Source organism: Sceloporus occidentalis, unplaced genomic scaffold, assembly GCF_023333645.1.
Source record: "Sceloporus occidentalis isolate IW3139 unplaced genomic scaffold, rSceOcc1.0.p SCAF_120, whole genome shotgun sequence".
NCBI lineage: Eukaryota > Metazoa > Chordata > Lepidosauria > Squamata > Phrynosomatidae > Sceloporus > Sceloporus occidentalis.
Window position 1 is genome coordinate 2,490,269 of NW_028317100.1, and position 13,774 is coordinate 2,504,042.

Below are 13,774 nucleotides of genomic sequence, written 5' to 3' on the forward strand. Positions count from 1 at the left end.
TCAGATGCAGAAACAACTCTAACAAAAGCTCTAACCTGAAGCTTGAGGGACACTTAATGTGCAAGCGCCCTGAATTCATGACCCCCCAATTCATACTGAGTTTTTAGTTAAAATGATGGCTTTTAAATACCTTATCTGCCCGGTGCTTGGCAACATTGCTGATGGTGTTTTTAAGCTGGGAAGAAACCTTCTGAAGGACATCAAACCACCTGGAACGATATCAAGCATTGATCAGTTTGTTCTATGCAGCATTTATTGAGATAGTTTATATATAAAGTAAAGCCTGTGGTTTGTCGGCAGAATGTACACATAGTTTACAGGGTTGAAGCATTTTAGAACCAGTGGAAAAATGGTCAGACTAGAAGAGCTGAAAAACAGAAAAGTAAGACCCAACGTTTCTATGCGTGGCAAAGTCCAAACGCAGAGGGCAGGCGTTTACTAATGTTTTGTGATCATAACACATGATATCGGGAAAATGAAAAGGTGCCACAGATGATGCTTTTGCCTACCCTGATGCGTCCTGCTCTTGGTCTGCTTGAACCATGTTCCTAAGACTGGCATCTGCCAGGGCCTGGGTGAAGTGTGTATATGGAGCCATGAAGCAGTAATGGTATAAGCCGGGCCGGAGGTTGGAAGAGCCCAAGCGCTGAGCCTTTCCTTGGCATTTACTGGGATTCGAAGATAAGGTCTCAAACTGAGAAGCCAAGTTGGTTCCAAAAAGAGTCTTCAATAACTGATGGAAATGGGAGTAAAATACGTAAACATGAGAAGGAGGAAAATAAGCGCAGGTATTAAGGGTCACATAAGTGCAAAGTGTGCTTGAAGAACAAACCAAGGTCTGTCCATGCTCAGCCAGCATGAAAAATTAAGGGAGCAAGACAAATATTTCAATAGGGATACATAGAGAAACACTTACCTGTTGCACACATACTGTAGACATCACCGGCTCCCTACTGAAGCAGGATTTTAAGTAGCCAAGTATTTCTTCAACATACTGTAAGCAGAAGAAATTACAGAACATTAGCACAATAACCAAGTAAAAAGAAATACATTAAACAGTCCTTGCAGCGAAACCGTGATAGTGCTAATCTTACAACACAGTACGAGAAACAAAACGCCATTCAACTCAGCAAAAACTATTTGCATGATTTAGTAGTTTACATTGGATTAAATGGGACTTTGTGGATTTGTTTTGCGAGGACTGCGAAGCCAGCATTCTATTTTCAGTATATAAATGTAAGTGCCAAGTGTCAATGTACTTTCTCATTCTGATTGCGGCTGCTCCACTAGGAGTCTATTTAGTATTTGATAGTTTAGCTGGCCTGGGGGAAGCAAAGCAGTTCGCACCCAACTTTCACCCAAGTGCCGACTGTGATTTTACTAAATCAAAGAGCTAAACCCGTATATGTTAGACTATCTACTACTGCTCGCTCGCACAGCACAACGCATTGCGTTTACAGGCACTGGTAAATATTCTCCATACTTGTTCTGTTTAGCTACCCTTTAATGCACGTTTCTCCACCTCATACCAGAGAAGGAAAAAAAAAAGTCAGAAAACTGTAACAAAGACCCAAAAAAAAGTTGAAAAAAGAGCAGAAAGGAAAGCTCTGCAGTTTATTTAGGTCTACGAATATTTAAACAGCAGGTTAGCACTGATGGGTGCTACGGGTATACATGCGGTCATGTTACTATTCCACGCGTTCAGGTCTTTTACTTCGTATTACAGTTCATAGCAGGGAAAACAACGTACTCCGTATTCAGAGAAATCAATTTACGTCTCAGTCAAATCTAAGCTTAAGATCAGTTTCCTCTAGAGCTGTTTTCTCAAGCAAAGCAATTTCCAGGCGGTGAAGAGCGCGGTAAAAAGAAATTGCTTCTTCTTTCATGAACATTTCCACAATATCCGAGATCCTTTCTCACCTTTCCCCCCCCGAATGAACGAGTCTTTGGGATTTTTATTCTTTGTATAAATATTTGTACTGCATCTAAAATACATGCAAGTCGTGTGAAAAAGGAAGTTCACCCTCTTCCAGTTCTATGGTTTTATGTATCAGGACATGATAATCAACAGTTTCCTAGCAGGTGTAAAAAAATGTGGTAAATACAATCTCAGATGAGCGACATGACACGGAAAGGCTTTTCTGTGGTAATTTTTGCCCATTCATCCAGTAGAGCCTTTATGAGGTCAGGCGGTGATGTTGGACGAGATGCCAGGCTTGCAATCTCAGTTCCAGTTCATCTCAAAGGTGTTCGATGGGGGTTGAGGTCAGGGCGCTGTGCGGCCGGTCAAATTCTTCCACCCCAAACTCATCCAGCCATGTCTTTATGGAGCTTGCTTGGAGTCACGCTGGAATAGAAAGGGGTCTTCCTTAAACTGTCCCCACAAAGTTGAAAGCACAGCATTGTCCCAAATGTCTTGGTGTGCTGAACCATTAACATTTTCCTTCACTGGAACCGCCAAACCCGGATCTGCCCATCAGACTGCCGAACAGAGAAGAGCGACTTTACACCACTTGATCCAACGCTTGGCATTGTACTTGGTGAGGCATGCAGCTTCTTGGTGGTGGAAATCCATTCCATGAAGCTCCCGTCGTGCAGTTTTTGTGCTGATATTAAGGCCAGTGGGAGTTTGGAGCTCTTCAGCTATGGAATCAGAACGTTGGTGACTTTTACGCACCATGCACCTCGGCACTGTGACTATGTGGTCTTCCCCTTCATTGCCGAGTTGCTGCTGTTCCTTAATGCTTCCACTTTTCAATAATACCCCTTACACCAGGGTGCCAGACACAGTTGGAGTCCGGGAGTTCAGTTTCAATGGTGGGTGTGTATATCTATCTATAGAAATGTATTTCTATCTCGCTATCTATGCAAGAAATGTGTGATATTCTACTTGAATATGACAGGTAAAAATCTATACACGCACACAATTTAAAAGGTTAATAGAAAAATAATAGTAGAAGTGGATGCATTATTTTGAATACACGTGGCTAAAACGTTAGGTAGCAGCTACAGTGCTGTGAAAAGGTATATGCCCCTTGCTGATTTCTTCTATATTTGCTTATTTGTCACATTCAAATGTTTGAGATCATCCAACTTATTTAAATAGAAGGCAACACAAGTAAATATACGTCACATATTAAAGGTAAAGCGTTAATCAAAACCTATATCACCTATGTGAAAAAGTAATTTCCTCCCTAAACCTAACCACTGGTTGCGCCACCCTCGGTAGCAACAACTGACATCAAATGTTTGTGATAACTGGCAATGGGTGTTTTACATCGCTGGGGAGGAATTTTGGCCACTCTTCTTGCCACAATTGTTTTAATTTAGCCATATTGAAGGGTTTACGAGCATGAACTGCCTTTTAAAGTTCACAACATGGCATCTCAATCACACTCAAGTCGGGACTTTGAATGGCTCAAAAGAAAAAGTGATCAGAAGTGGACGTTGTCTTCCTGCATAACCCAACCGCGCTTGAGCTTTAGGTCACAGACTGATGGCCCGACATTCTCCTTCAGGATTTTCTGGTAGATTCATGGTTCAATCATTTATGGCAGATCTCTCAGGTCCTAAAGTAGCAGAGCAGGCCCAGACCATCACGTTACCACTACTGTGTCGCCTGTTGGTATGATGTTTATTGTGGAATGCTGCGTTGGCTTTATGCCAGATGTAACGGGACGCATGCTCCACCTTTCACTCATCAGTCCACAGAGTATCATCTCAAAAGACTTGGGCTCATCAAGATGTTTTTTTGTTGATTGTGAGACAAGTGTGTTCTTTTTGGCCAGCAGTGATTTTCTCCTTGCAATTTTCCCATGGATGACATTTTTTTCTCCTTCTTATCGTGGAATCATGAACACTGACCTTAACCGAGGCAAGTGAGGCATGCAGTTTAGTCTGGGTTCTTTTGTGACCTCTGGGATGAGGTCCAGGAATTTGGGGAGGCCTGCCACCCCTGGGAAGTTTACTCCATTTGTAGATATTGGCTCTCACCGCAGTTCACTGGAGTCCCAGAGCCCTAGAAACGACTTTCTAACTCTTTCCAGACTGATGAATGTCAAGGGCTTTGCTTCTCTTCTGTTCTTGAATTTCTTTAGATTGTGTATCATGCGCTGCTTTCCAAGACCTTTTAGCCCACTTCACTTTGCAAGACAGGTTCTGTTAAACCAACGTTCAGATTCAAGTAATGAAGTCTTGGTGTGTCTAGCGAAACTGAACTCCTGAAATTGAATTATCCATTAAATTAGTCGATTTGGTAACTACGGGGGCAATTACTTTTCACATAGGGCCATGTAGTGTTCGATAGCTTTTTTTTCTTCTATACTTGAATCAAAACTGCAGTTTGTGTTATCTTTGTCAAATATTAAAATTAGATTACTGATCTGAAACATTAAAGTGTGACAAATATGCAAAGACAAGAGAAAAGGGTAAGGAGGCAAATAGTTTTTCACAGCACTGCACATGTTTGCGAGATGGGAAGCACTCGATATGTTGCATCATTTTATCTTGTACTCACCTTACTAATATCATTAAGTGTGGCTAGCTCTAAAATCTGTGATAAGACATGCAGGGCAGACCGGAGGAAGCTCCCAAACTTCTCATTGTTATTCTGAAGGTCCAATGATACCTGGAGGATCACAGAGTATAATTAAAAATGTGCACCTAAACGGCAACTGGACAATTAGACTGTGAGCCTTCCAGAAAACAAAAGCAAATATTTATTAGGGTAAAAATGACATGGTTCTGGGTCTGATGCTAAACATACAGCAGTTATCAGAATGCAGGAAATACCATAACACGGGTGTATCTTATAGCACATGGAGCTATAATTAGATGTGATTTGGCAAACGGACGTGTGCCTTGTTATTAAAAACAATCCCAATAGGACAAGCAATACTAGCCAATTACTGAGAAAACATTTTAGCTAAGTTTCTACCAAAGTACAAACCACTGCGGCATACCTTATAGTTTGCATACGTAGCTTTCAACACATCATATAGCTTAAGGTAGGAAGGAAGATGGTAGAAGCTGCCAAGGGATTTGCTTGTTTGAGCAGGTCCCGATGCATCCGTTTGCCGAGATGCTGGAAAAAAAATAAAAAACAAAAACAACAAAAAACATTGTCACATGTACTCTGCCCATTCATCACAAAGAGTCCAGGCTTTTTTCTTAGATCCTTTTAGATTCCAAAGTATGGCAAATTAATTATCACAAAGCTCGCTCCTTAAAATATATACGTTAACAGGTATGATAGGAAAAACAGCCGACGTCGGCATTATTTTCCTCCTTGGAGCTGTCCTGGTGTTCTGTCAGAAGAGGAGGTAGATGTACGGGCACACATAGCGGTTTAGAGGCAATGTCAAAACATGGTAACAATAGTATCATGACAAAGAAGATTCAGTACATGCATGTTTGCTTCCACAACAGTAATGTAGCGTGATCTTAAAAAGTTGATTACAAAAATAACACAACACATATCACTCACTCCAGCTCTCAAATCAGAACATAACTCTAAAGTGCCATAAAACAACAATTTTTTTTATTTTTTTTTTTACCTGGCGTGGCTTCGCTGACTTTCTTAGGGCTTAAGGGCACGTTTGTTTGCTCAGCACTCTCTTTTTCCTTCCCCTTCCGGCGGATGGGACTCAAAGAAGTTGGGTTAGTAAGAGATGGCAGAGTCGCCTGCAAGTTTACACAAAATGAAACAGGACAGATAACATCGGCTTAGGAGAATGCTAAATCCCCAACACAAGATTCTCGCGGCAGAAGCTGCCTACTGAAGGGATAAAGTAAGAGATGCCAACATCAGAGCTGGAATGGGGCCTTCTACCGGTCAGCGGAAAGGGAGGTGATGAGAAACCAAAATGTAGTACACGTTTCCGATAGAGAAGAGAGGGGGGGACAGTTTCCCCAAGATCAAGTCATCTTTACAGAAAAACTCACCTTTATTACCGGCCCAGGAGCGATATCATCAATGACATGAGCACATATATTGATGGCCTTCAGCAAGTGAACGAAGAGCTGCTCCACCATGCTGACCATTGTCCTGTCTCCAAGGGCCGGCCACGGCTCCTCTTGTTTACTGGCCCCTTGATTAGCCTCTTCCTCTGTAGTCCAAGGGTTCTTTAACGATTTAGGAGCAGTAGCTGCAAATCATGGTTCAATAAACAAGTTATGAGGAAGAAACATTTGCGTTGTGCGAAACCAAAGCATTCAGCAAGGTTGTGCTACCACTACAGATAAATATGGGGAGAGCGGAGACATGATAGCATCTTGCCGAGAGCGCCTTTTCTACTAGCCGGGGATGGGACACAGTATTGTCCCGATGCTGGCTAATGCAAGAGTGCAAGGAGGTCTAAAGATTAAACCCCGACCCCCACCCAAGCATATCAAGCATCTTGTCAGTAACTCACTGCTTCAAGTGAAGGGACAGTAGCGTACCTAAATGGGACGGTCCGTCCCGGGTGCCGCTATGGCTGCCTAACTGGGCGGGGAAAGAGTTTCCTCAGACAGTGTGCAGGTGCCACAGCGGTAAGCTGCGGGCCCCCGTTAGGCAGACATTGGGCTGCACAGATGTCTCCGGGCACAGATGTCTCCCAGTGCAAAAGAGGTAAGGGGGTGCGAGCGAGTAAATGGGTGAATGAGTGAAGTAAGTGTTTAGGGGCAGAAGTGGCACAGGCAAGTTGTTTTAGGGGCAGAGGCCTACCTTGTCTGGCTTAGCGTATAGTGATAGGGGTTATAGTGCACCACTGTCAATGTCTGGCCCAGTTTATAGTGATGCTGTATCATATCTGTTCAGTAAATGTTATTTATTTAAACTTATTTAATTTATTTATAAGTTCAATTTTTTTTTTCAGATTCTTAGTTTTTTTCAGTTGAAAAATACATTTGACACGGGTCCCAAGACTAAATGGTATAATTTAGAAATTTACATTTAAAAAAAAGAAAATAAAAAAGAAAAATAAAAACCTGCGAGTAGGTTCCCCGCAAGAACCAGGGCATCCTGATGTGCAGAGAGATCCAGAGGAAACCATGCAGACGACAGCAGAGAAAGCACCATGTTCGCCATCCCAGCAGTGCAGCACTTTCGAGGCTCCTCTGACGGGCTCTGTTGAGAAATGCTAAACGGAAGGGGAGGAAAAAGCTTTTACAACAGTGCAGTGATTAATACCACAGCATTAGGAATGGCAAACTCAAAAAAAGAAATAGATACATTATGGAGGATAATTCCACCAAGCTATATAAAATTATAGGTAAGCCAACAGACTTAGAAGTTCCATTTTCTATATTACTGTAAAGATGCCGGATTGGCCTTTCTACCAGTTTTCTGCTGTGGATCTGTGGATGTGCATATTAACTAATACTACAAAAAGCCAGAAGGGGAAACGTAGAAAAACAAACAGAAAATGAAGCTATATATTTAAAATATCTTTCCCCAACATAGTCTTCAAGCTTTATAAATAAGTTTACTTTAACAGTAGGTACAAAATGTATTCATTCTTCTTGGCCAAGTATATTCATTTTCTTAAAAAAAACCCAAAAAAACAAAAAACATGGTGGAAACGGGTTTAAATATTGTGGGTTTGTTCACCTGAAGGTGCGTCCTCTGTTCTTGTAAAGCAGTATCCGCGAGGCCTGCGTGCCGGAGGTAGTCACGTAGCCGCAATGCCACCCCACGCTCCACGTACATGCTGGATACGTGACTGACAGAAGGCAAAGAGCTTCACAGCACCCAAACTGGAAGCAAGGAAAAGAAAAATACACCATTTCCAAAAGGAAAACAGACTTTTGAAACAGAGCTTTAACTAAACAAGGTATTAAGTTATTAACTGCTCCCTATTTGTGTCTACCCAACTAATGCCCTAAGCCCTTTGGTGAAAGACAAAAATCATGTCATTCGCCCTTTTAGGCACAAAAGGTGTTAAGCTGCTTTTTACCGATTTAATTTGATTTGATCAAATACCCGCTGGCGATGGCAAATCTCATGGCCTTCCGGACATGGATTTGACCTATAATGTGGAAATCCATCTTGGCTTTAAGAAGCACAGCATCTCATCTGATACAATGTTCCCTTAGATCAATATTAGCCTCTCTTATTGATCTGCCGTGGAAAAACCTATTGAATCCCGAGCGTAAACGACTGCTTCTACAGCACTTCACAAGAGTTGGGATATTTATGATTTAACCCTTTGCCGCCCAGGAAAAGCTATTCTAAAGTCCTTGAAATTGCAGTTAAATATTGAACGTCTAAACAAGAAAAGAATCAAGAAAACCAAATTACATGCGTCTATGTATTCCTGGCGGTGTCTGATCATTATCACAAGTTAATACGAACACAAGGCATGGCTGAGCAAGAACAGAGCCTTCAGAGCTGCGTATTCTGTTGTAAGAAGGACAATATAATATATACTAGTTGTGGGAAAAGGTGAACCCTTTGCTATTACCTGGATTTCTGCATATATTAAATTTACCTGATCACAGAACTAGACAAACAGTCTGCTTCAAGGCTCTACTGAACACCCCATGTAAAACATTTACAGGGCAGCATGGAGAAAGTATGGAAACCCCTAGGTTAATGACTTCCTACAGCTAATCTGAAGTCCAATCAACGAGACGAGATTGGAGGTGTTGGTCAGAGTTGCCCTACCATATTATATATATATATATATATATATATATATATATATTTATTTATTTATTTATTAAAGATTGCATTTTCTATTCAAAAGAAGCATTGTCTGATGTGAACCATGTCTAGAACAGAAGGGATCTCTGAAGATTAAGAAATGTTGACTTGCTTTTTTGATACATTTAGCTGCCTAGCAGGAAACCCGATTAACAATATTCAGTTACCCTAAAGTAGAATGGAGAGTTAGAGTCGTCGTGCGGTTGGTATATGCAACCCAGCAATCAGATAATCAAAGTTACCGTAAGAGCGCGTGTGGTCGACGTGGTCAGCGCGTGAGAAACCGCAGTGATAACCTTGGACAGGTTATTTTCCATGCTAACGTCTGTTGGATTTTGCAGAATACTGTACCCTTTGTAGATCCTGGAGGTGGTTAGGAAACAAAAAACTTGTAGAGAATATGCACCTGCGATACATTACTGAACAACCTCAGATTCCTACCAAAAACTTTTCTGCATACCTTATAATACAAAACAACCGTGTTATGTGTGCTGCTTGACCCATACGCCTTCAATAACCAGGGATTATAGGGTTACCAAAATCAAGGTGCTTTAACTGCAGAACGCATTGATAGAGTTAAAATTCATGCAACCATCTGCAAATGTCCCAACAATCTGACCATTACCCAGTGGGGTCTCGGAGCTGAACGCGTGCTTTCGGAGTCCCCCACTATGTAATAAAAGGTAATCAGTTTCCTCGGTTACTTGGTTATTTCACGCAGTAGTATACAATCCAATATCCAGTCTTCTCCAGCACGGTCTCTTAAATTAAATTTCTCTTTATTCAATTCTGCATAATTATATTAGAAATGTCCATAATGAAAGTGGGGACGCAGTGGGTGGGGTGAAAATTTGCATCCCAATAAGGAACTCTGAAAGAGTATAATTAGTTTGATCACCGCTAGAGCTTAAATATGCAAAATATCACCAAAATGAGTGCAATTCTGTGTAGCTTTCAGTGTAAAGTTATATTTTTTGTATGCATAATTTTGTAATAAACAAATGTATTTATACAAACACAAGATAATTATATAAATATAATTTTTTATTTTTTTTGACACAGGCCTGTTTATTATACCATTATATAAAATTAATAAACCCAAGCCTCCCTGATACAAATTAAACTGTTTCCAGGGGAGGGCTGGCAGCCCAAGGCCTGGGGGGCAAGTCTAGTCAACTGGCCCCTTGCGCCACCAAAGCGGCTGCGAGCAATATTGAAATCGGCTGTCGTGCGGCAGTCACTCCACCGGCGCTTAATGAAATCAAAGCGGCCGGCGTGCACGCACCGCACCGCCCAATGGCCGTGCCTCAGCTCTTCCTCCCACCCCTTTTAAGACGTGGGAAGAGGAGCTGAGGCATGGCCATTGGGTCTGACTGCCGCATGATGCAGGGGCGTACCGAGAGTATTTGGCACCTGTGGCATATACTCTATGTGGCACCCCCCCACACACACTTTAAAGCTGCATAGTTTCTATGGTTAGGCAAACATTGACACGGGTACAGCATAACTATTATATACTGAGGCACACATTGACGTCAATGCGTGCCTATCACTATACATTGAGCCAGACACTGACAATACTGCAGTACAACCCCTATCACTATATACTAAGCCAAATATTGATGTGGTGTAGGCCTACCACGCCAGTGACTGGCTTAGTATATAGTAGGGATGCACCGAAATGAAAATTCTGGACCTAAGCTGAAAATTCAGCATTCACTGAATTGGCCAAAACCAAAAAACTTTAAAATACTTTATTAAAAGTAACTCACCAAAATTAGATTTAAAAAAAAAAAAACAACAACATTATATATATATATAATTAACAGCAATCACAATCCTATCATGCCCAGGTTCTAGCATTTGCTGGCTGACTTAGGATGATAGGAGTGTGATTGCTGTTTGCAATATATATATATATATATATATATATAATTATTCTGTCCAATAAAAGTGTTAACACACTAAAGTTGGACCAAAAAAAATAATTGATAACAGCAATCACACTCCTATCATGCCTAGGCAGCCAGTATATGCTGGAATCTGGGCATGAAAGGAATGTGATTACAGCCTCCTTATGCCATGCTACCACCCACCACTTACACATCCATGCTATCTGAAACCCTCATTCACAAACATTCAGCATAACACCCATCACTCTCACACACTATCCACTCTCCCTGAATCTTGTCCTACCTTTCTTCTGTCACTGTCACTTTTCCTCCTCCTCTTCGTTCTTCCTTTCTTCTGTGTCCTGTCCTTCCGGTAAGGAAGATGGTGGGCGTGGCTTCAAATCCCGGCGCACAGCCACAGTTGCCGCGCCGACACCCCTCAGATGAGCGGCAGCTGGGGCGGGCCGCCCCCCGCCAGGTACGCTACCGGCACGACGGGCGCATTCAATCCGGCCGCAAACTAAGCGGCTGCGTTGAATATCCGTCTGCCGGCCATCCGGCCGGCCCACCGGCCCGGATTCAGGGCGGCCTGGGGGGCAATTGCCCCCCGGCCCAGCCCGCCCCTGACTGTTTCTATTAGATAATTGATGAATCTGCTTAGTGTTGTGCTAGCATTTTTTCAGACCATACCTGTCCTTTGTTATAAACACTACAAGCTTTTGGTTAAGCTTCTTGGACACCAGAGGAACATTTTATTTAATAGCAATATGGTGCTGATTTGCCCTTTTCCCATATTTGAAGGAGACTGCCTGAATGGACCTGTTCTAAAACGAAAGGCAGGTTAAGAGCTCCCTCACCTGGTTATCGTACTGACGGCAAAGTGCGACGGAGGCTGCGTCTCGTGCATGAGGACTTTCAGGTAAACGCCACTTTGGTCTCTTGCTGCAGCTACAACGGGGTCCGCCTGTCCTTGGTCACAACTATAGAACAACTTGGGTAGCAATCTGAAAACAAAACCAAATAAAATGTCACTGAGATATGGCGCGTGTTCTATGGACACCAGGAGATCCGGAAGTAACAAAGATTGCTAAACATCAGCAAGCAGAGATAAAACAGACTAAAACAGGTTCAGTTAAAGGGCCAGTGACCATTTCTCTTCCGAGATGGGTGAAGAGAAGCGCTGATGATTCAGTTTGCCGGAAGCTGCCTCCTGATATTAGGCCAGAGAACTGAACACATACATGCAGGCTCCGAAGGTGCTACATTTATCCCAGGTACGTCAAGAAGGGCTGGGAACATTTAGCCCAGGGGGCAATTACAGCTACGGGAACCCAGGAACTCATAACGACATAGCATATTTAAAAGGCAACATGACCAATGCATACTAACCTGTTTTACTAAAACAAACACCAAGGGTACCAGAAAGAATTGAGTCAATGAACAATTTCTCCCTGGTGACTCTTCAATTAGCAGCCACAAATGTTGAAATTCTGCCAACCCAGTAGGCAAAAGCCTAGTCGACTTTTCTTACATTGATAAAACGTGTTGTGTCTTATTGGAACATATTTCCTAAACCAAGTGTTTTTGTCGTATGCCAAGGCCGACATCATGTTGTGAAAAGACATTTTACCTCCACGCTACATTTTCTAGGAACGGGTTGCCAGCGTATCCACGCACAACGGATGTATTGGAAGATCACAAATCCGAAGCTGCGCATGCAATACATATATGTGGTTGATATAGAGGCACTGTGGTCACGTGTACAAGTGCACACAATCCACAGGCCCACGCGGACAGCGTCTAAACAAATACACACGCAGCGTACATGCGTAAACAAAGGACATTTAGATTAAACAGCACCGGGGTCAATCTTTGCTTTACTGGTGCTCTTAAAACATTTCCCCCATCTATAAATACACTTTGTTTAATGTTGATTTTTATCTGTTCCAGTTAAAGTATATGGACAGTTAATTTTATAAGGATTTGTCTCCGATTAGTATAATTTTTAATATAAATGCATGAGTCTCGAGATTACCTAGAAGCAAGCTGAGCACGAAAAGGAAATAAGGCAAAACTGCATTGTGAGAAGAAAAAAAAAATAGCAAACGATGTGTTAACTAATGTTATTTATCCATCTTCTGTGATTTTAAAGGGCTGTCACTTCACCATGCTCTACGCCAAAACCTTCATGGGTTAATTCGAAGGACATAGAACCGGGATAATCGTGTTTATTCGTTTTATGAGGGGCATAGAAAATATTAAGAGGACTGAATAGACAGACTAAGCCGCCAACAGCGTACAGATGTCTCTTATCAATGAATGCTGGCAGCCGCGCCGCCGAGGACGGAGGGCGACACGTACCTTGCTAGAGCAGCGGCTGCAACGTGCCTCACCCGGGCATCCTCGTCACCCAAAAGGCTGATAATCACATTATGGAGAACTCGATCCTGAAGATGTAACAGCTAGAAAATTAAACAATAAAAAAAAACGTTACATTTAAGTCTCCGAAAATGGGAGAAAAGACAAATAGATAATAGTATTTGTTTCACCTGCAACAATATGTTTGATTAAAATGCTCTATTCTTTCCGTTCCAACAAAAATAAAAAAAAAAGTGAGGGGGTCTTAAAAAAGGAAAATAGCCACATGATGGGAATGGAAAGGGCAAAGATGTGCATCGCACAACCCGGGAGATCTGTAACATTTTAGTCACCCACCCATCACACTACAGTTAGAAGAACTTTTGGAATTGCTGCCTCTGGTTTAATGGGGGTTAATTAAATGTTATTAAAACAACGGCTTGTTCTTTAAAAAATTTGCTACTTTACTATATAAATGGATGGCGCGTGTCCGACTCGATACCAAAATCATTTTGTGCTTTTCTTTCATCGTAATAGCGCTAAAGAAATGTGTTAAATAAGCGTTGATCTAACGTAAAAAAGAAAATGTTTTGTGGGGGCATCAGGATTTTCCAGTTTACCTTCCAAAATGTAAAGAAGTGGAATGCCCAAAAGCAATAAAATATATAAATACACTGATAACGCGAGACTTACATAGGTGTTTGGGGTGAGTGCTGTTAAAACTACTATGCAGTTGGAATATAAAAGCAATGCATTTAATAAACGCTTAATAAAAATAAATAAATTCCATAAAAAAGGAATTATATATATATATATTTATATAAATATTTATATTAAA

At 41.7% G+C, this 13,774-nt stretch overlaps 1 protein-coding gene across 1 annotated transcript in view; it reads right to left on the reverse strand.

The window, feature by feature from the left end:
* Nucleotides 1–13,774, reverse strand: part of LOC149282274 (huntingtin-like) — an 81,314-nt gene that overhangs the window by 41,469 nt on the left and 26,071 nt on the right. The window contains exons 21-32 of the mRNA XM_089498454.1: nucleotides 12,940–13,040; nucleotides 11,436–11,582; nucleotides 8,929–9,049; nucleotides 7,657–7,737; nucleotides 6,970–7,108; nucleotides 5,944–6,146; nucleotides 5,556–5,682; nucleotides 4,962–5,083; nucleotides 4,517–4,627; nucleotides 917–994; nucleotides 510–733; nucleotides 131–209 (exon numbers count right to left, since the gene is read on the reverse strand). Coding sequence (XP_089354580.1) covers nucleotides 131–209; nucleotides 510–733; nucleotides 917–994; nucleotides 4,517–4,627; nucleotides 4,962–5,083; nucleotides 5,556–5,682; nucleotides 5,944–6,146; nucleotides 6,970–7,108; nucleotides 7,657–7,737; nucleotides 8,929–9,049; nucleotides 11,436–11,582; nucleotides 12,940–13,040 — 1,533 coding nt within the window. The remainder of the gene's footprint in view (nucleotides 1–130; nucleotides 210–509; nucleotides 734–916; nucleotides 995–4,516; nucleotides 4,628–4,961; nucleotides 5,084–5,555; nucleotides 5,683–5,943; nucleotides 6,147–6,969; nucleotides 7,109–7,656; nucleotides 7,738–8,928; nucleotides 9,050–11,435; nucleotides 11,583–12,939; nucleotides 13,041–13,774) is intronic.